The sequence below is a fragment of the Cotesia glomerata genome, linkage group LG3 (genome assembly GCF_020080835.1).
Source record: "Cotesia glomerata isolate CgM1 linkage group LG3, MPM_Cglom_v2.3, whole genome shotgun sequence".
NCBI classification, from domain to species: Eukaryota; Metazoa; Arthropoda; class Insecta; order Hymenoptera; family Braconidae; genus Cotesia; species Cotesia glomerata.
The window spans coordinates 26498578-26518525 of NC_058160.1; the positions used below are offsets into that span (position 1 = coordinate 26498578).

Genomic DNA, 19948 nt, shown 5'->3' on the forward strand with positions numbered 1-19948 from the left:
CACTGAAGTTAGCAGACGTCTAAAAATTTTTGATTTTTTTTTTTTTTAATTAAATTACAACTAAAAAGATATTTATAAAAAATTGCACTCATAGTTTTTCAAGTTTTTAACATGTGATATTTTTTTTTTAATTGTTTAATTGAAATTTTTTCGATAAAAAATTTCTAAAAATTTTGAAATGTCAGCTAACTTCATTTTTATTTGTTGAAATATATTTTTTGTGTCTGACAAATTATTTGACTTGATATTAGTACACTCAGATTAACCTGTAAGTGCGATATTAATTAAAAAAAAATCAATTTCAGTTTCGAGAAAACTGCTTTTTTTGAAATGTCGAGAGTAGAGCACTAATACCTCAACGCTTCGCTTATGAGGCGTGCAATAAATTTAAGCAATAAGTACCAATGAAAAATAAATTGATAAAATTAAATTGAATCAAATATAGAATGTGATAGTTTGTTTAAATTTTGTTGAACTCGTTTTAATCGTAATTGATTTTAAATCACCAGATAATTAGCATGATTGCAGGCGGAGTTGCACCCATTGACCGGATTTAAATAAAACAAATAAAAATATTAAATATTCCGATATCCATTTACGGATGCGGGATGCTGGAAATTTATCAAGGGCAATCTTTGTATATTGTGTTTATTTTATATTCGATTCCGAAGTATGTATAGAGAATGTACAGAGAATACACACAATGCCTGCGGGTAAAAAATTTTCAATGACAGTATCAGGTTTATTGAACAGGGCGTGGTGATGGTATTTGAGTTAATTTTCATCCGATCTGTTGTCTGGAGGATTATATTATAGTCCAGTAGTATATAAAGAGCTGGATGTCAAACATTTGGGAACAGTTGTCTTAGCGAGTACTGAGAATCTTCAGCAGCGCTTAAGAAAACCTTTATATTAAAAATCATGAACAAAATTGTAAGATTTTATTATTATTATTATTACTAATTTTTCATTTATTGTTATCATTTTTTAATGACTTATTTTTAACTTCCCGCTAAGAAAATTAAAAATTTTTATTAAAAATTTTACAAATAAATTTTTTCAGATTTTAATTGTCTCATTAATCGGAGCCACAGTGGCAAAGCCCTCGGCTTTATTCCTGAGCCCTGCATTGGTCGAACTAAGACCTGGTGCGCCAATCGGCCTCGATGGCAAAGTGGTAGACACTCCGGAAGTCGCATTCGCAAAAGCAGAACACGCAGCAGCACATTTGAACGAAAGATTGAACCACGCTTCTGCGCAAAGTCCTATTGAAGTTCCAGTAGCAAAAATCGACCTGTCTGGAGGAGCTCCTGTCGGAGTAGACGGACGCGTCGTTGACACCCCCGAAGTAGCGTTGGCAAAGGCAGAACACGCTGCTGCTCACTTAAACGAACAATTGGAGTCCCACAGCGCCGATTCAAACATCTTGACCTACAAGCTCGCGAAACTCCAACCTGGAGCACCAATTGGGCTCGATGGCCGCGTTCTTGAGACTCCTGAAGTAGCTCTCGCGAGGGCTGAACACGCTGCTGCTCATATCAATGAAAGACTCAACCACGCTGCCAAGGAAGCTGTCATTCCCACTTACTCTTACTCTTACATTGCTCCGAGTCCTGTTGTTCATTACTATGTTTGAAATTAATCATTATTAAATTAACGTAACTTAAATGTTGCTTTGTACAATTAACTGTCAATAAAAAAATTTAATTTTCAATTATTATTATTATTATATATTATTAAAAATTTTATTTCCTCTGTTTAGAGTTGCGAAACTTAGATAGAATTGTGGCAAAAAAATATGAGCAATATTTTATTCAACGCAAAATTTAAAAAAAAAAAAAAAATCTGGAAAACGGTTGACCCTAAAGGCCATCCCTGCAACTTCCCGCCAATTCCGTACCTAAACGCTTGAAATTGCACTTATGACGTCTCTGAGCTCTTCGTGCTCAAAAATACAATTTGTGTGTTATTTTGAGCTCTTCGAGCTCAAAAGGCTGATAGAAGTTTAATAAAACAGTATTTTTTGAATTTTCAAACGGCAATAATTTCTAAATGAATGAATCGATTTTCACGCAGTTAGCAGTATTCCACGCACTTTTTCAGAATCTATGATAAACTTTTGAACACAAACTGATCGAACCAAAAATCTTAGAGAAATTTGAAAAATTCAGTTTTTCCGAATTTTTTCGACAACGATAACTCACGAACCAATCAACCAATTTTCACGTTCTTGGTGGCGATCGACGTGATTTTTTGGGCTCTAATAATTATTTTATTTCGTTAAAAATGATCCAAAAAGAAATTTCGAAGTTATGTGAAAAAAAACACTTTTTTCGAAATTTTTCGTTTTCGATAACTCTCGAACGAATCAACCGATTTTGATGGGAATGGTGGCAATCGACGTGGTTTTTTAAGCTTAAGAGCTGATTAGTTTTTGGAATTGATTGGTGAAGCCGTTTAGAAGTTATTCCAAAAAAACGATTTTTTGAATCGATTCAAATTTTTACGAAATTTAATGGCAATGATACTCTTTGGATCGCCACCTATTTCGATCCGATTGGCCGAGCCGTTCAAAAGTTATAAGAGGTTTACATACATACACACACACACACACACACACACACACATGCATGCAGCCGCACGGACCCTATCGCGGAAATAGTCAGGGAAGCTTCCTGTGACCTTAAAACATCGAGATCTGATGAAAACTCGATTTTCGAAAAACGGGGTAAAACCAATAACTTCCCGATTTTTGAAAATTTTCAATTTTCTTAGCGGGAAGTTGAAAATTTTTTTTTATTTTTTTTGTTGATCAAAATTTCAATTTTTTATTAACAATAAATACAAACAAAAAAAAATTTTATAACTTCAGTTAAATTAAAAAAAATGAAACTTTTATCTAATATTGACGCTTTGGCGTCCCAATTGCCTCTTTTTGAAAATTTTCAACAAAAAATTATTTATTTATCTTTTTTACTATTCAAATTAATTGTAGTACTATATTTATGTATATCTTTAAGGCCCAATTTATTCGAATTTAAATATTTTATAATATCGACGTTCTAATTAGCAAATTGTTTAACTCTATTTTAGAGAATCTTCTATTTGTACGAAAAAAACCATTAGTTCAATGTTTATTATCACTTTACAAAACCATTTAATATCATTAATATCTAATAGAGATATAATATTTTCGTTTGAATTATTCAAATAATTTATAATTGGATTATTGCTACATCAAAATTTTAAAAAATCACCCTCTAAAAAATAAGGAGTTAAACAAATTGCTAATTAGACCGTCGATATTAAAAAGCTAAAATTCCATTTTTTCTTTTGTAGTTCATAAATAAGTATGATAATTGCACAATTAATTTCGCTTGATCTATATTTATTAACAAGACAAATTCAATTACAATTTCATCAACTTATAAAACGTAAAAAATGTAATTTTTTTCTTTTTTCATAAATTGAAAAATGATTCAAAAATTGAATTTTGTTTATTAAATTAAAAAGTAAATACAAATTTTCGCTAAAATAAAGATCAATCATTCTTAAAATTATAAATACACACAGAAAAAAAAGTGTTCTTGAGTAAAGCATATATTTTTGAAGAGCTCAATATTCTTGATTTGAGTAGAAAAATTCTTGATTTAAGAAAATTTTTCTTGATTTAAGGAAATTTTACTTAATTCAAGAATTTTTCGTCTTGATTCTAGACAATTACCCTCTTCAAAATTATATTCTTGGTTCAAGAATTTTTCTCTTGAAACAAGTTAATTTTTTTTTCTGTGCAAGTATAAATATTTTCATTTTTGACAAAAATTCAAAAAAAAATATTTTTAAAAATCAATTTTATAATGCTTCTGTCATATTCGACAATTGATCAGCTCGGAATTTAAAAGCGGCTTTGTTCAGTAAAGAATTCTGTATTACATTAAATAAACAATTACTCTTACAGTCTACAATACGATACAAAAATAAACATTTTAATGAAAAAAAAAAAAAAAAAAAACTTTATTAATTGAAAAAAAATTTTTTATTCATTATCAATAAATATTCACTCATGAAAAATAAATGACAGCGCGTAACAATCAATTACTGTAATAAAACAAGCAATTATCGAGATTTAATGAAACGAAAAAATAATGAATAAATTAAAGCATTAAATTTAATAAGCTCGTTAAATAAATGCCCGTAAAAACAAACCAGTGATTTAAAAGTAATAAAATAAAACAATGATACGGTATGTGCTTATATTATGAAGTAAATAATTGAACAAAATAATGAAATATTAAAATGAAATAAAATAGTGGGAGTAAAACTCATGCACATAACAGCAGTCATTTGATGAAGGATACTTATATTAGTGATTATAAGTATGATAGTGATTTAAAATCTAATACTCAAGGCCGTGACAACGGATCTATTGTGCGACCTAATTGACTCGGCCTGAGTATGGTGCAAGCAGTAGCCACGGCTCTCATACTCCCGTAGTGTCATGATCCATTTGTCAAGCACCGGTACTCATACGGCAGCAGCAACAGCAGGTCATCGAGAGATTATCAGTCGATTCTATCGCCGACTAGACTACGCTGTTATTTCACTCCCACCCACCGCATTTTTATCCTATTCCTATCCCTATACCTGGTCTAGAGCCATGTCACGTTCCTCTACTCTGACTATGACGGGACAAGATCAAATATGTTGCGACATCGGTATCACTTTCTTGTCTTCGACTCAACAAACATTAGTTATCTCAGCCAATTCTATTAATTTTCCCGCTGAAATTCCTAATGTAATTGTAACTAATTTTTTTTCATTGGCCAATTTATTTTGGAGATTAATTCCTGATTGATTAACTTTAAAAATTTTTTTGAATTATTTTACGGTATTCAAAATTTGAAAAATTAATTAGCTTTGTACGGAAGTGATTAGTACACTGACAGAAGGATTTTTTAGTATTTAAGAAGATTTCTTTGTATATAAGAAATCATTTCTCAAACATTATTTCTTAGTATTTAAAAAATATTTCTTAGTATTTAAGAAATATTTCTTAGTATTTATATTTCTTAGTATTTAAGAAATATTTCTTAAATACTAAGAAATATTTTTTAAATACTAAAAAATGATGTTTAAAAAATGATTTCTTAAATACATAGAAATTGTCTTAAATAATAAGTGTATAATAAAAGTACTGTTATGTAATTTTTTCTAAATCAATGTTTACGTTTGTAAAATTATCTCTGTATAAGAAATTTTTCTTCTATATTTAGCAAATTTGATTTTTTATTTAATTATAAAATTAATCTAATTCTTTGAATATATTATATTTTTATATTAATTTGTCTGTTTATATTTTATTCCATTATTTTTTTATTTCTTAAATAATTATTTCTTCAATAAAATTTTTGTAATTTAAGTTTTATAAAAAGTTTATTTTCTAACTTTTTAAGTTATTAATTTATATTGTTAAAAGTGAAATTAATAAAGATTTACAAAAGTACAAAATTTTATTTTTAAATAATTTTTTATTCAATTTTTAAGCAAAAATTTTAATAGTTAATCATTTTTTTTAAATATTTAGGCAAAAAATGTTTTTTTAGCATTAAATATTTCAAATTATGTTTTTCTTCTAATTGCCATAAAAATTAAAATTTCTTAACAAAAAAAAAGAGATTATATTAAAAAAATAAAAAAAATTTATAAAGTTCTCTAGTAAAACATTATTTATCAATTTCAATAATTATTTATTGATTAATTTATTTAAATAATTCAAAATAAGACATAAATTGCTCGAGTAAAAAATGATCACGATCCCCATAAATATAAAAATAAAAATAAAACACCAAAAGACACGAGATACAAGATGACCAATGGCATTGCCCGACCGAGGGTTTCTTCTTTCAAATGTCAAGGTCGTGATACCGATCCTTGAGTAATGACAAAAGCGGTGTCGAGTGAACGGGTGTGGCCATCAAATCGCCACTGTATTATCTCTCTTGTTAATACTTTATTATTATTATTATCATTATACTATACACAGAGAGATAGATATCTGAGCAAGTACTCGTGCGCGATCTTGGTCGCGGGACCTAGTCACTTACACCAGTTGTAAGTGCCCTGCTCCTTTTCACCTTCGTCATCGTATATCGTATCGCCTTGGAGGTTGGAGCCGCTAGAGTGCCAAGGGGGAGCTGCAAACCGCCTCTTGCCTCCTATCTTCGTAGCGGGGAGAAAGACTCACCAGAGAGAACTATATAAGTCGATGCCATACGTTCACCAGGAAGACTAACACCACGCAGCCTTCAGCGTGAGGACAGCGAGTACTGGAGCTCCAGCAGCGCTTATATTTTTTCATTTATTAATTACGTTTATTATTTTTATATAAATCATCATGAACAAATTTTTGGTATGTTCAAAATTTTTTATTATTAACAAAAAAAAATTTTTTTTTTTATTGACAAAAATTTAATATTTTTTTTTATTAACAAAAAATCAATAATTAATTTGATGTTTTTTTTTTATTTTTTTAATTAAAATAAAAAATAAAAAATAAAAAATTTTTTTTTAAATAAATTTAATATTTTTCTTAAATTTTAATCATTAAAAAAAAAAAAATTTACTAATTAATAACTTTAATGCAAATTGGAATAAAATTATTTAATTATTATTGCAATTAAACAAATTAATCTAATTCTATAATTTAATTAAAGATTGTCCTATCAATGGCGGTAGCCAGCCAAGCGGCTTACCAAGAATTTGGGCCTCAAAAATTCGGCCCCCAAGATTACGGAGTAGGACATCAAGAATACGCGCATCAGCCTCAACCGATCCACAACCAGCGCTTCGCTCCTCCAGCACCAGTCGGACACGACGGTAACGTGATCGATACCCCGGAAGTCGCTCAAGCTAAGGCCGCACATTTCGAAGAATACGCGAAAGCTAAGGCACGCGCTGCTGCCTCCCAGGAAAAGGAACCCTTGGACTCTCACCCTCATTACCAGCAATACGAATCACCTGCTCCAGTCCACCGCGCTCCAACTTCTGTTCACTTCGCTCCTGCTGCAGTCCATCATGCTCCAGCTCCAGTCCACCAAGCACCAGCTCCTCTTCCCAGCTACAGATTGGCCTCCTCGCACTACCCGGTCTCAGAGCCCCACTACCACAATGCTGAGCCGCACTTCAACCCAGAACCCGCGAGCTACAACCACCAGCCGGCTTCTCACCATTTTGCGGGTCCCGTCGCACCCAAGGCTCACTTCCAGCCCGCTCCTTTGGCTAAAGATGGAACTGTCATCGACACTCCCGAGGTAGCTGCTCTGAAGGCCGCTAGGTTGGCTGAACTCGCTGATGCTGAAGCCAGGGCTGCTAAATACGCTGGAGATAATTATGATGAGCAAGGTTTGTTTCTTCTTTTTCTTTTTTTTTTTTTTTTTTTGTGAAATTATAAATTAGAAAATTTTTTTAGGATTCAACGCTGGACATGAAGGACACGGAGCTCCGGCTCCAGTTCAGTACAACTCAGCTTACCCCGCGCAGCCAGCTTACTCTCCCTACGGAAAAGCTGGATACCAGCCGGCTCCGTCTTACAACTCGAAATTATATCAATCCCAACAGCTCATAGGATCTTACTGAAATGGACTATCTAAATTTATGTTGTTAAGTAATACTCTCGCCGTGTACATAATTTAGGCCAATAAATTTGTCTTTTTCTACAGTATAATCATTTAGTTTATTTGTTTTTATTTAATTAATTAATTACTCCTCAGCTGAAAAAATTGAGTTGGTTCAAAAGAAAAAATTTTAAATTAAAGATTGGAAAAGTTTGATTATTTTGAATCAAACAAAATTCTTGAATCAAATGAAATCTTTTAATCTGATTGATTTTAAATAATTTAATTTTCATTTAACAACGATCTTGATTCAAAATTTTATCTGTGGAGCCAAATTAATTTTTTTATCAATGCACGAAATGTATGATAGATATTAAAATCATAAAAAATTTAAGGAAATAGTAAGTATTCAATTATCAAGCTAAACTAATTTGTTTTTTTATAAATTACTCATATATTAAATAACAATTTAAAAAATATTAATTGGATGTGATAAGTATTCAAGAACTAGTAATTTATATATTCCCGATTAAAAGAATACATTTTTTTTAGTAAGGGTAATTTATTATGATATTGAAATTAACAAAAATTTTAAGTTTTTTTAAATTCTTTTTTATAAATAATTGTATAGAAAATTTAAAAAAAATAATAAAAGATGAAATTTGAAAAAAAAACTACGGAATAAGTTTTTTATTTTCTTAGTAATAATTTATTTTTTTAATTAAACCAAAAATAGCCAAATTTTTGGTAATTTCAATATCATGAATCATAATTTAGTTAGTAACTTAATTTTAAATCTAAATTATAATTTAATTCCAAAAATTATTTAAAAGTAATCTAACAATTTTTTAATAAAAAAGTTACAATTTTATAAAAAATTATCTTATTCATTAAATTCTTCGCGTGTATTCAAAACAGTTTAATTTTTCAATTAATCAAATATCAATTAGAATAATAAAATTGTAAAAAAAAATAAACATTATTTTCCTGAAAAAAATATTATAATTTCCCCCGAATTTTCCTAAAAAAAAAAAAAAAAGCAATGATTTCTATTTAAAAAAATATCAATAGAAGTTGTTGGTTACATGACCTACTTTTTTAAATAGTTACACATACCAATAAAAAAGGCAAAATAGTAAAATTATTTAGAAGCATGACCGAGTTAATTTTTCAACTCATTCAACCAAAAACACTTGAGTAATATTTATTTTCATCATAATAACAACAATTATTATTACTATTTATATTTATATTTAGTAACACGAATAATTAAAAAAAATAATTCACAGCAAAAAGTAAAATATGTGGATGGATATTCATATTGCGTAGACATTAAATAAATGCAAATATAAATTAATACTTATAAATTTATATACAAGTTTAGTACAAAAAAAGAAAGTAAAGTATTGCCTTAAAGTACTGTTGCGGTCGAGCTGTGAACAATAATGTTAACTCTAGCATGCCAATAATAACGTAACAATTATTCAATAGATATTTTTTTTTCACAACTCACTTATTAATGCACACTATTTATTATTTATTTATTTATTTATTGTCTAGTTTAAATAAACATAGCTTACAGTTTAAGTTTATTATTGAAATAAAAGTGAATCGTTAAATATTTAATGAGCCATTGTTGTTTTTTTTTTAATAATTCAATGAAGAATTACTGTGCAGTTTTGCACCGAAAATAAAAATTATGATTCACTGTTAAATTCCCAGATTAGCGATAATAACAAAACAGAACACGAGAAGAAGAGATCATACAATCATACGTAGGAAGATAGAGAATTGGCGATTGCGACATAGGTCACGGTGAGGACGTGAGAAGGTACGCCGGCACTCAACCGTACAGAACTTAAATGTATATTACTAACTTGAGTTTCTGTACAGAATAGAGTCTAAACTATGAAAGAGTTTAAGAGCAACATTAAACAACACAACTTAACTCGAGACTAAGTTTAAGGCTCAAGACGGTGCGCTACAAAACTAGAAACTATAATAGAGGCCAGATGCATTACATATACATATTGCACATATATAGGTACTGTGAACTAACAGATGGAGGATCATGATTTGTTGAGTTGTTTAAACTCCGCTCATTTAAGTCTGGGTAAAATAATAAAAGGTCAGGACCCTCTGCCTCTAACAAATATAATACTAATTTGGATAATATTCTTCTTTTTGCATTTACTGAATTTTAATTACAAAAAATTATTTTTTAATTTTCAAAATAGATTTTTTAGGTTTAATTTAGTATCATTAGAAAGGCCTTGGTCTAAATTTGCGCCTTTTCAAGGTTTCATAAAATTTTCAATAGTTGATTTATTACACTGATAGAAAGATTTGTTTATAGTAAAAAATATTTTTTAATATTTAACAAATTATTTATTAAAGACTACTTTTTAGTCCTTAACAAATATTTTTTAGTATTTAAAAAGATTTATTAATATTTAATAAATGAATATCAGATTTATTAAATACAAACAAATCATTTTAAATACTAAGGAATATTTTTTTAATACTAAAAAGTGGTCTCTAATAAATGATTTGTTAACTATTAACAAATATTCTTTAATACAAATAAATCCTTCTATCAGTGTATAAGTTTTCAAAGTAGTTATAAATAGATTAAAATATCAAGCTAGATAAAATTTGTTTATTTATTTTGTTTTGTACGTATTAGTTTAATTATGTGCCAAATATTAATTCACATAATTAAAAAAATAAGTAAAATAATCTAACAGGCATGTTTTTACTATAAGTGAAATTATACAGTAAAATTTAGTACCATCGAAAAAGTCGTAATCTGAATGTATGTTTTTTCACGGTTTGATATTTTTTCGGCAATAGTCATTTTATCATCTAAATAATTAAGAGAATAATAAAAATTTTGTGACGGGCATATTTTTATTTTAAAAGTAATTTTTATAGTTAAATTTTGTATCATCAGAAAGTTCTTAACGTGAATTTTTGCTTTTTCCCGATTATATTTATTTTTTGTAATAGTCAATTTTTTATGTAAAATTTTTGGATGAGTTTTGAATAGTTTGTTCCATAAATTTATTACGTAAAATTTTCTCTTAAATTATTGATTATTGATCCTGTGACAGCAATATTATTTTTATATTCCTTGAAAAGTACCCAAACTATTTACATTTCTATCAAAAAATCATTAAACCAAAATTTTTTATCTCCAATTTTTAATTATCGGCAGTTTACTCACTTTAGGTTGCAAGTTAATAATTAAGATATTTATAAATTTAATGTCTTAACAATTTCCAAACTTAATGAGTCATATAAGGTCGCAAAATTCAAAAGTACAGGTTCCGTAATTAAAACTAGCACTACTTACTTAAATTATAAACATTTTATGCGACTAGATAATAAGCAAAATGCGACAAGTGTAACTAAAAATCGAATCAAAAAATAAAAATAAGAACCAATAAGTCACCCTTATTTATTTGTACCCAAACTATTTATATTTCTATCAAAAAATCATTAAGCCAAAATTTTTTACCCACAATTTTTTATTATCGGCAGTCATATAGTCACTTTAGGTTGCTAATAACTGATAACTATCCACATATAAACTTTACTTCAATTTTTTAATCATAAATTTAAAATTACCACGAATAATTTGTGATTAGAATAAATTCTGTCTTGTAAAATTCGATTAAAAATCAATTCAATTATTAAAAAGTTCGTTCAATAAATTTATTCCGTAAAATTTTATCTCAAATTATTAATTATAATTATTGATTCTGTGACTGTAAAATTATTTTTAAAGTTTCACCAAAAGTATACAAATTATTATTTATATTTTTATTAAAAATATCAAAAAACCATTAAGTCAAACTTTTTCATCCCCAATTTTTAATATTCAGCAGTCAACTCACTTTAGGTTGCAAGTTAATAATTAAGATATTTATAAATTCAATGTCTTAAAAATTTCCAAACTTAATGAGCTATATAAAGTCGTAAAATTCAAAAGTACAGCTTCCATAATTAAAACTAGCACTACTTACTTAAATTATAAACATTTTATGCGACTAGATTGTAGATAGTAAGAAAAAAGCGACAAGTGCAACTAAAAATCGAACTAAAAAATAAAAATAAGAACCAATAAGTCGTTATTAATTTTCTCCGCGTCAATCTGTGACTGTAATGGCCTGTTTATTTTATGCAATGTAATGTAATAATAATTAAAAAAGCCATGGTGTGTACACATAAATCATATATACTCAATATATTAATTAAAATGTTATTGCATACGCAATCGTATCACTATCCACATTCACTGTTAACGTTATCACGCAGGAAAAAGCATGAATTTTTAAAAGCGCGTGAGTACTAATGAGCACTGACGTGATCGCAATGTCTATGCACGTGAAAAATAACCAGTTAAAGGTAATTAAAGTAGACGAGTAATTACAGGTGAGTATTGATGGGGGTGCGCCAGTAATCCATACATGGGTGACCATCAGCCAGTGACCACTGACAAGACGATATAAAAGCATCGCGAATGCAATTTCTAGTGCATTCTCACTCCACGGTTCACTATTACTGTTTGTTTGTTTAATTAGTTGTTTATATTTTTATTATTCAACAAACTTTAACCATGCGTTTGCTCGTAAGTGTTAAAAATCATTCGAAATTTATCAATTTAAAAATTTAGTTATTGATAGTTAATAATAAGCTAGCAACCTTGCAGTCACTATGTGTGACTGCTGTGACTTGTGAACTATAAATAAATAAAATTTTGCTTTATTAAATAATGACTTTTGTTAAATTGCACTGTATTTTCTTAACTATTGACATTTTTAAAGATACAAGCTTACCCCGGTGTTACACTCATCAAGAGCTTTTATTTGAGTACCCACATGCATTTTGATATATTTTTCATATATACATATATATAATATATATAAATATATGAAAAAATGATGTGGGTACTTAAATGAAAGATCTTGATGAGTGTAACATCGGGATGAGCTTATATCTTTAAAAATATCAATATTTCACAAGATATTTGTTAAAATGCCCTGTATTTTCTTAACTATTGACATTTTTAAAGATACAAGCTTATCCCGGTGTTACACTCATCAAGAGCTTTTATTTGAGTACTCACATGCATTTTGATATATTTTTCATATATACATATATATAATATATATAAATATATGTAATTTAAATATTGATGGCTTTGAGGGAGCTTAGGTTCCAGAGCCAAATAAATTTTTTATCTATCTATCTATCTATCTATCTATATGAAAAAATGATGTGGGTACTTAAATGAAAGATCTTGATGAGTGTAACATCGGGATGAGCTTATATCTTTAAAAATGTCAATAGCTCACAAGATACAAAGTAATTTCTTAATTAAGTATCTAGAGATAGAGATTTTCGAATGCAGCCTAAGTACTTATCATTATAAACTGCCTATTGGTGCAAATTATATAAAACCTTGAAAAGGCAGTACTCCAAGTCAAGACTTTTGCAACGATACCAAATTTAACCATAAAAACCCATTTTATCATATAAATACACTGGTCATAGAATTTTGCTTATTCTCTTAATAATATAGATAATTTATAATTAATTTTTGATTTTTCTAGGCAGTGATATTCGCGTTTATCGTTGAAGTAACGCTCGCGAAAGCGACCTACAATATAGGGCCCACTTATCACGGCCCACCAGCCCCTCTGTCAAAAGACGGAAAAGTGGTCGACACTCCGGAGGTCGCTCACGCGAAAGCGGCCCATTTCGCGGCCTATCATCACATCGCTTCCAAATTGCCCTCTGAACCGGATGAGTGGACAGATGCTTACAAGGAGAAGGATGAAGTAAACGAAGTAGCAAGCAACGAAATCGGGCATGGGGATGGTCATCATGGACATTATGACCATCATGAGCATTATGAGCATCATGACCATCATGAGCATCATGAGCATCATGATCATTTTCCGGTCTATCATGGACCACCTGCGCCGCTGGGACATGACGGCCGAGTTGTTGATACTGACGAGGTATTTCACTTTTTTTTTTTGGGTTCTGTTGTAGAGATATTGCGGTTGGGTAACTCGTTGGTACTCTGAAAAATTTATTTTCTTCGTCATTCCCTGTTACGGAATTATGATAAAAGTCTAAGGAATTGATTTAGAGATTGGGTTAGAAGAAAGTAGTGCTTGGAAGAAATTAAGCCATAATTTATAGCTAAATTTGTCATTAAAGACAAATTTGGGAACTGGGGAAATAAAGGGGAAGGGGGGAGGAGGGATCTTACTCAGTAGGAATTTTTCGGTAACCGAAAAAATAATTCAGACAGCCCAGACCGGGACTCGAACCCAGATCATTTGGTTACGCGCCAAAGGCTCTACCAGTTAAGCTATCCGAGACATTGTCCGTAACTACTATTCCGTCACCTAATAATAATGTAAATATTGATATGTTGATAGTTTGTTTTAGTTCAAGGATTTTTTATTGGAATTTTTGATAGCTTGACTGATTTTTACACTCATAGAAGGATTTGTTTATAGTTAAAAATATTTGTTAATATTTAACAAATCATTTATTAGAAACCACTTTTTAGTCCTTAATAAATATTTCGGAGTATTTAAAAAAATTTATTAATATTTAATAAATGAATATCAGACATATTAAATACAAACAAATCATTTTAAATACTAAGAAATATTTATTTAATACTAAAAAGTGGTCTTTAATAAATGATTTGTTAAATATTAACAAATATTTTTTGATACAAATAAATCCTTCTATCAGTGTAATAGACTTTTACAAGATAGAATTTATTATAATCACAAATTATTCGTAATAATTTCAAATTTATGAGTAAAAGATCTAAGTAAGGCTTATCTGTGAATAATTATCAGTTATTAGCAATCTAAAGTGACTATACACAGTAAAAAATTTTGCGTCATTGCGTCAAAAAATTATGTGTTAAAAATTTTTGTGTTAAATATTTAACACTTTTATGTGTAAATTTAACATTAATTGTGTTAAATTAACACAGAAAAATGTTAAATTAACACAAAAAAGTGTAAAATATTTAACATAAAAATTTTTAACACAAAATTTTTTGACGCAATGACGCAAAATTTTTTACTGTGTATGACTGCCGATAATAAAAAATTGTGGGTAAAAAATTTTGGCTTAATGATTTTTTGATAGAAATATAAATAGTTTGGGTACAAATAAATAAGGGTGACTTATTGGTTCTTATTTTTATTTTTTGATTCGATTTTTAGTTACACTTGTCGCATTTTGCTTATTATCTAGTCGCATAAAATGTTTATAATTTAAGTAAGTAGTGCTAGTTTTAATTACGGAACCTGTACTTTTGAATTTTGCGACCTTATATGACTCATTAAGTTTGGAAATTGTTAAGACATTAAATTTATAAATATCTTAATTATTAACTTGCAACCTAAAGTGAATATGACTGCCGATAATTAAAAATTGTGGATAAAAATTTTGACTTAATAATTTTTGATAGAAATGTAAATAGTTTGGGTACTTTTCAAGGAATATAAAAATAATATTGCTGTCACAGGATCAATAATTAATAATTTAAGAGAAAATTTTACGGAATAAATTTATCGAACAAACTAATCAAAACTATGCAAAAATTTTACATAAAAAATTGACTATTACAAAAAATAAATAAAATCGTGAAAAGGCATAAATTCACGTCAAAAACTTTCTGATGATACAAAATTTAACTATAAAAATATGCCCATCACAAAATTTTTATTATTCTCTTAATTATTTAGATGATAAATTGACTATTGCCAAAGAAATATCAAACCGTGAAAAGACATAAATTCAGGTTACGACTTTTTCGATGGTACTAAATTTCACTAAACTCATTTTATAGTAAAAATATGCCTGTTAGATAATTTTGCTAATTTTCTTAATTATATGAATTAATATTTGGCACATAATTATATCAATACGTTCAAAACAAAATAAATAAACAAACTTTATCTAGCTTGAAATTTTAATCTATTTATAATAGCTTTGAAAACATAATAAATTAACTATCATAAAAAATTATATAAAACTATAAATAGGCACAAATTCAGGTCAAAGCCTTTCTAAAGATACTAAATAAAACTAAAAAAATCAATTTTGTTTTATAAATCGGCTGCCCAATTTCAAAACACAGTAACTACAAAATTTTTATACCTAATTGTTTTTAATATTGCTGCATTTTTTTTTATTTTTTAGGCCTTAATTTCAAGTATTTTTTTTTTAATATTTATATTCAAGTATTTTGTATTCATAAATCAAATTTTTCATCAATTTGGCAGGCAAACTTTTTTTTGATAAGAATAATTGAAAAAAATTTCTAAATGTTAGTTACTGTATTTTGAAATTGGGCAACCGAAATACACCCAAGACATTTTCTTCATTCTATTCACTCTAACATAAAATTATTCCGCAGGTCGCCCAAGCAAAAGCCGCTCACCTCGCAGCTCTAGAACACGCAAAAGCTCTAGCAGCCAAATCTGGCGACCATCATGATTACCATCATCACCCGGAGCACCACCACGAACATGAAGAATCTGCCCTGGTGAAATCATTTTACCACGTCCCATTTTCTTACCACGGACCACCTGCTCCTCTGGCCCATGACGGGCGAGTAATTGACACTCCGGAAGTCGCCAAGGCTCGGGATGCCCATTTGCATGCCTTAGCCCACGCTAAAAGTCTCTTTCATCATCCTTAACCAGCCTTCATCTTAACCATAAATATCTTTATTATATTCTTCAATCTATAAAATTTTTTATTTACATTAATTATTAAAATTAGCAATCATATTTTCACTGTAATAAAATGTTTCATCTATAAACAATAATACAAAATAAAAATGTGTATTACATTTACTTATAAACCCAGTTTACTTTTAACGCAACAGTTACGGAAGAAATATAATAATAATAAATAAATAAAGGAAGAAAAAAGAAAACTTTTAAGTATAGACTGTAAAATATTGAATGTTAACTATTATATCACGGAAGGACTCATATTATGATTTATTTACCCAACTTCCTCTTTCTTTTAATGCATAAAGATAAAAATAAATAAATTCTTTAATGCTTGACCAGCCACGGCCTTGTCGACACGTCTGTTAAACATTTAACTATATATAAATCAAAACCGGTTGTCTTAGTGTGTTAGATCAAAATTAATGACCCGTAGTTGAAAAAATAAATAAATAAATTCATTATCAGCCGATCACAAATCAAATATCAAATATCTGTATCTATAAAAGCAGTCATTGCTCATTTATTTTCAATCACGTAATAATTTCCATTTAATATTTAATAATAATATTATAATCAAATAACTCAACTCGTGTTTAACAAGTAATAATTTATTTACTCTTTGTTTAATAAAAATTTATATAAAATAAAATACAATATAATATAGTGTCCAATCATACGTAACAAAATTATCACTTTGTGTTAAATAAATGCATCAATTTTGGCAGTGCTCTATTTTTGTGCATATTGATAAGTTTTATTAACATGATCCTGCAGTTAGTTAATTGTAAAAAAAATTTTTTGGTTTTTTTTCAAAAGTTATAAGTAAGATTTATCTTATTTTTATTGAAAAAAAAAATCAAAAAAATTTTTAAGCTAACTTCAGGGTCATATTTAATGTTATATATAAAATATATGAGCAAAAGATCAAAAGCTTTGAAAAGCGACGGATGTTATTCACTTTCGGTGAGGTAGAGTTTTAAATAAAACAGTCAATAAGAAATCCAGTAGTCAATCCGTTAATTATGAGTTGTGTGAATTCTTAATTAATTAATTAATTAATTAATAGTGGTTCCAGGCGGGACTGTCCCACGCGGGGTTGTAAGCTCCTGAGTCGTAATCCGCGTGAGCGGGGTAAGCTGGAGCGGCATGAGCTGGACCGGCGGGAGCAGAATGAGCAGCAGCGTTGAAAAGAGCGAAGTGGTGAGCTTTAGCGGCTTGGACCTCGGGGGTGTCTACGACGCGACCGTCTGGTCCAAGGGGAGCTGGTGGTCCGCTAAAAATAAAATAAAAATTTTTTTTAATAAAGAAGTTTGTTCACAGTAAAAAATATTGTGTTAAAAACGGTCAACACAAAATTAGTGTTAAAATTCAACACACTTTTGTGTTTAAATGACACAAACTTTGTGTTAAAATGACACAAGCTTTGTGTTGAAACAACACAAAGTGTGTTGAATTTTAACACTAATTTTGTGTTGACGGTATACTGATAGAAGGATATCTTAGTATTTAAAAAGATTTCTTTGTATTTAAGAAATCATTTCTTAAACATCATTTCTTAGTATTTAAAAAATATTTCTTAGTATTTAAGAAATATTTCTTAAATATTAAGAAATATAAATACTAAGAAATATTTTTTAAATACAAAGAAATATTTCTTAAATACTAAGAAATATTTCTTAAATACTAAGAAATATTTCTTAAATACTAAGAAATATTTTTTAAATGCTAAGAAATGATATTTAAGAAATGATTTCTTAAATACAAAGAAATCTTAAATGCTAAGAAATCCTTCTATCAGTGATATTTAGCACAGAAATTTTGTTGATTTTACACAATATTTTTTACTGTGTTAAAATAAAAAAAAAATTATTAAGAAAAAATTCGTGATTGCGAATGAGTTGACAGTTCCATGAGGGCTGGTAGCTGATATAAAGCAGTGAAATGACTAAAAATCGTACTGGTACCGTGGTCCCAAGTGAGCTGGAGCGTAGGCGGGGTTAGGAGCGTTCCATCCGTCATGGTAAGCTCCGTCGTGGTGATCGGCGGGTCCATGGGGCGCGCGTGCGGAAGCTTCGGCAAGAGCGGCTAAATGCGCGGCTTTTGAGGCGGCTACCTCGGGGGTGTCTACTACCCGACCGTCAGGCCCAAGAGGCGCTGCTGCTCCGTGTGCGTACCCGGCGTGAGCTCCGTGGTAAGCTGGTTGGGGGTACCATTGGGGTGATGCCAAAGCAACACTCAGGAGACCTGCTAAGATTGTCTAAAAAAATTTTATTATTATTTTTAATTATATAAAATTTAGTTAGTTATTAAAAGTATGATTTTTTATCTTCTTAATTATTTTCTTGATTATTAACTTGAAATTGACGATTTAATTTTTGAGATTTATTCATGAAAAGTGTGATAATAATTTAATTTAAAAATTATTATTATTTCTTATTAATTATTAATTATTAATTATATAAAATTAAGAGTATTGTTTTTTATCCTTTTAATTATTTTTATCATTTTTAATTATAATTATAAGCGAATTATAATTATTATGCAACTTGAAATTGACGATTCAATTTTCAAAATTTATATATGAAAAGTGTGATAATAATTTAATTTAAAAATAATTATTAATTATATAAAATTAAATTAATTATTAAGAGTATCAAGTCAATTTGTAAAAAATTTTTTTTTAACTTAAAAATTTTTTGGTGGTAAAAAAAATTTTTTTTATAAAAAAAGATTTAACAAAAAGAGTAAAAAAATTTGACAATAAAACATATATTTTATTTATTACTTAATAAAATAAATAATAATAATTAAAGTTTCTGGTACAGTTAATTCAAAACTTTTCAAGAATTCACACATCACTGCACTCATAAATAAGGAGATAGTAATTAGTAATCAGTTAACAGCTGAGAATATAAATTATTAATAGTCTACCTGTTGATTCATTGTTAATCAAATTACAAATGTATCTCGATTTTTAAAGATTAATTATAGTAATTAGAAATTAAATAACTAAAAAAAAAAAATTAAATAAAAAATGATTATTAACAAGCAAAAATTTTACAATTGATTAAAAAATTAAAACTTTATTATTACTATTATAAATTATAACAATTGACAATTGTAAAAAAAAAACAATAGGTATTATTATGTATTGTTCGGTACGTACCAATTGAAACATGTTGATGTTGACTAAGAGTCACTATGGTACTGGAACTGCGTCGATGCCTTCTCGGAGCTAAGATCTTTCAATTTATAGAGATTCGCATCTATCTAACAACCTCCCCACCTCTGAGGATTAGAGTACTGGCTGGGTGACACACCCAGTGGATACAATGCTCATTGCTCTCCTTCCTAAGCCCTACCCTTACCTGTAACATTTAACTCGGGGCACGTAGGTAACCTCGTGGTCATCGGGTTTGCATTTTTAAATTATTTTTTATCCGGTTCATATTAACGCCTTCTAACTGCTTTAATATTGAAGGTATCCAGCCTCACGTGTCTGCATTCTATTCACCTCTTGCTTGATTCCATTTCATTATGTTT

At 28.7% G+C, this 19948-nt stretch overlaps 3 protein-coding genes across 4 annotated transcripts; 2 read left to right on the forward strand and 1 right to left on the reverse strand.

Moving 5' to 3' along the window:
- The first annotated feature begins 792 nt into the window (after positions 1–792).
- Positions 793–1714, forward strand: LOC123262311 (cuticle protein 18.7-like). The gene is made up of 2 exons (XM_044724501.1): positions 793–933; positions 1064–1714. The coding sequence occupies exons 1-2, from the start codon at positions 922–924 to the stop codon at positions 1634–1636; spliced, it is 585 nt and encodes a 194-aa protein (XP_044580436.1). The 5' UTR covers positions 793–921; the 3' UTR covers positions 1637–1714.
- Positions 1715–6250: 4536 nt separating this feature from the next.
- On the forward strand, positions 6251–16380 carry LOC123261465. Its single transcript, XM_044723058.1, has 7 exons — positions 6251–6409; positions 6714–7401; positions 7469–7633; positions 12200–12246; positions 13232–13514; positions 13551–13642; positions 16081–16380. The coding sequence occupies exons 1-7, from the start codon at positions 6395–6397 to the stop codon at positions 16363–16365; spliced, it is 1575 nt and encodes a 524-aa protein (XP_044578993.1). The 5' UTR covers positions 6251–6394; the 3' UTR covers positions 16366–16380.
- Positions 16381–16992: 612 nt separating this feature from the next.
- Positions 16993–19709, reverse strand: LOC123262312 (pupal cuticle protein-like). Of its 2 annotated transcripts, none has more exons than XM_044724502.1 (3): positions 19572–19709; positions 18364–18662; positions 16993–17678 (listed from the first exon to the last, which is right to left on the reverse strand). In XM_044724502.1, exons 1-3 carry the CDS (start codon positions 19581–19583, stop codon positions 17465–17467), a joined length of 525 nt encoding a protein of 174 aa, XP_044580437.1. In that variant the 5' UTR covers positions 19584–19709; the 3' UTR covers positions 16993–17464. The 2 variants fall into 2 exon arrangements, with proteins under 2 accessions (XP_044580437.1, XP_044580438.1); XM_044724503.1 differs by having other exon boundaries at positions 18370–18662; positions 19572–19708.
- Between the last annotated feature and the right edge of the window lie 239 nt (positions 19710–19948).

What these genes read in the sequence shown, in the direction of transcription:
- LOC123261465 (XM_044723058.1), top strand. An exon ending in GGATGGTCATCATGGACATT is followed by an intron (nt 13,515 to 13,550) that starts ATGACCATCATG and finishes ATCATGACCATC; the next exon opens with ATGAGCATCATGAGCATCAT. An exon ending in GAGTTGTTGATACTGACGAG is followed by an intron (nt 13,643 to 16,080) that starts GTATTTCACTTT and finishes ATTATTCCGCAG; the next exon opens with GTCGCCCAAGCAAAAGCCGC.
- LOC123262312 (XM_044724502.1), bottom strand. An exon ending in CACTTGGGACCACGGTACCA is followed by an intron (nt 17,679 to 18,363) that starts GTACGATTTTTA and finishes TTTTATTTTTAG; the next exon opens with CGGACCACCAGCTCCCCTTG.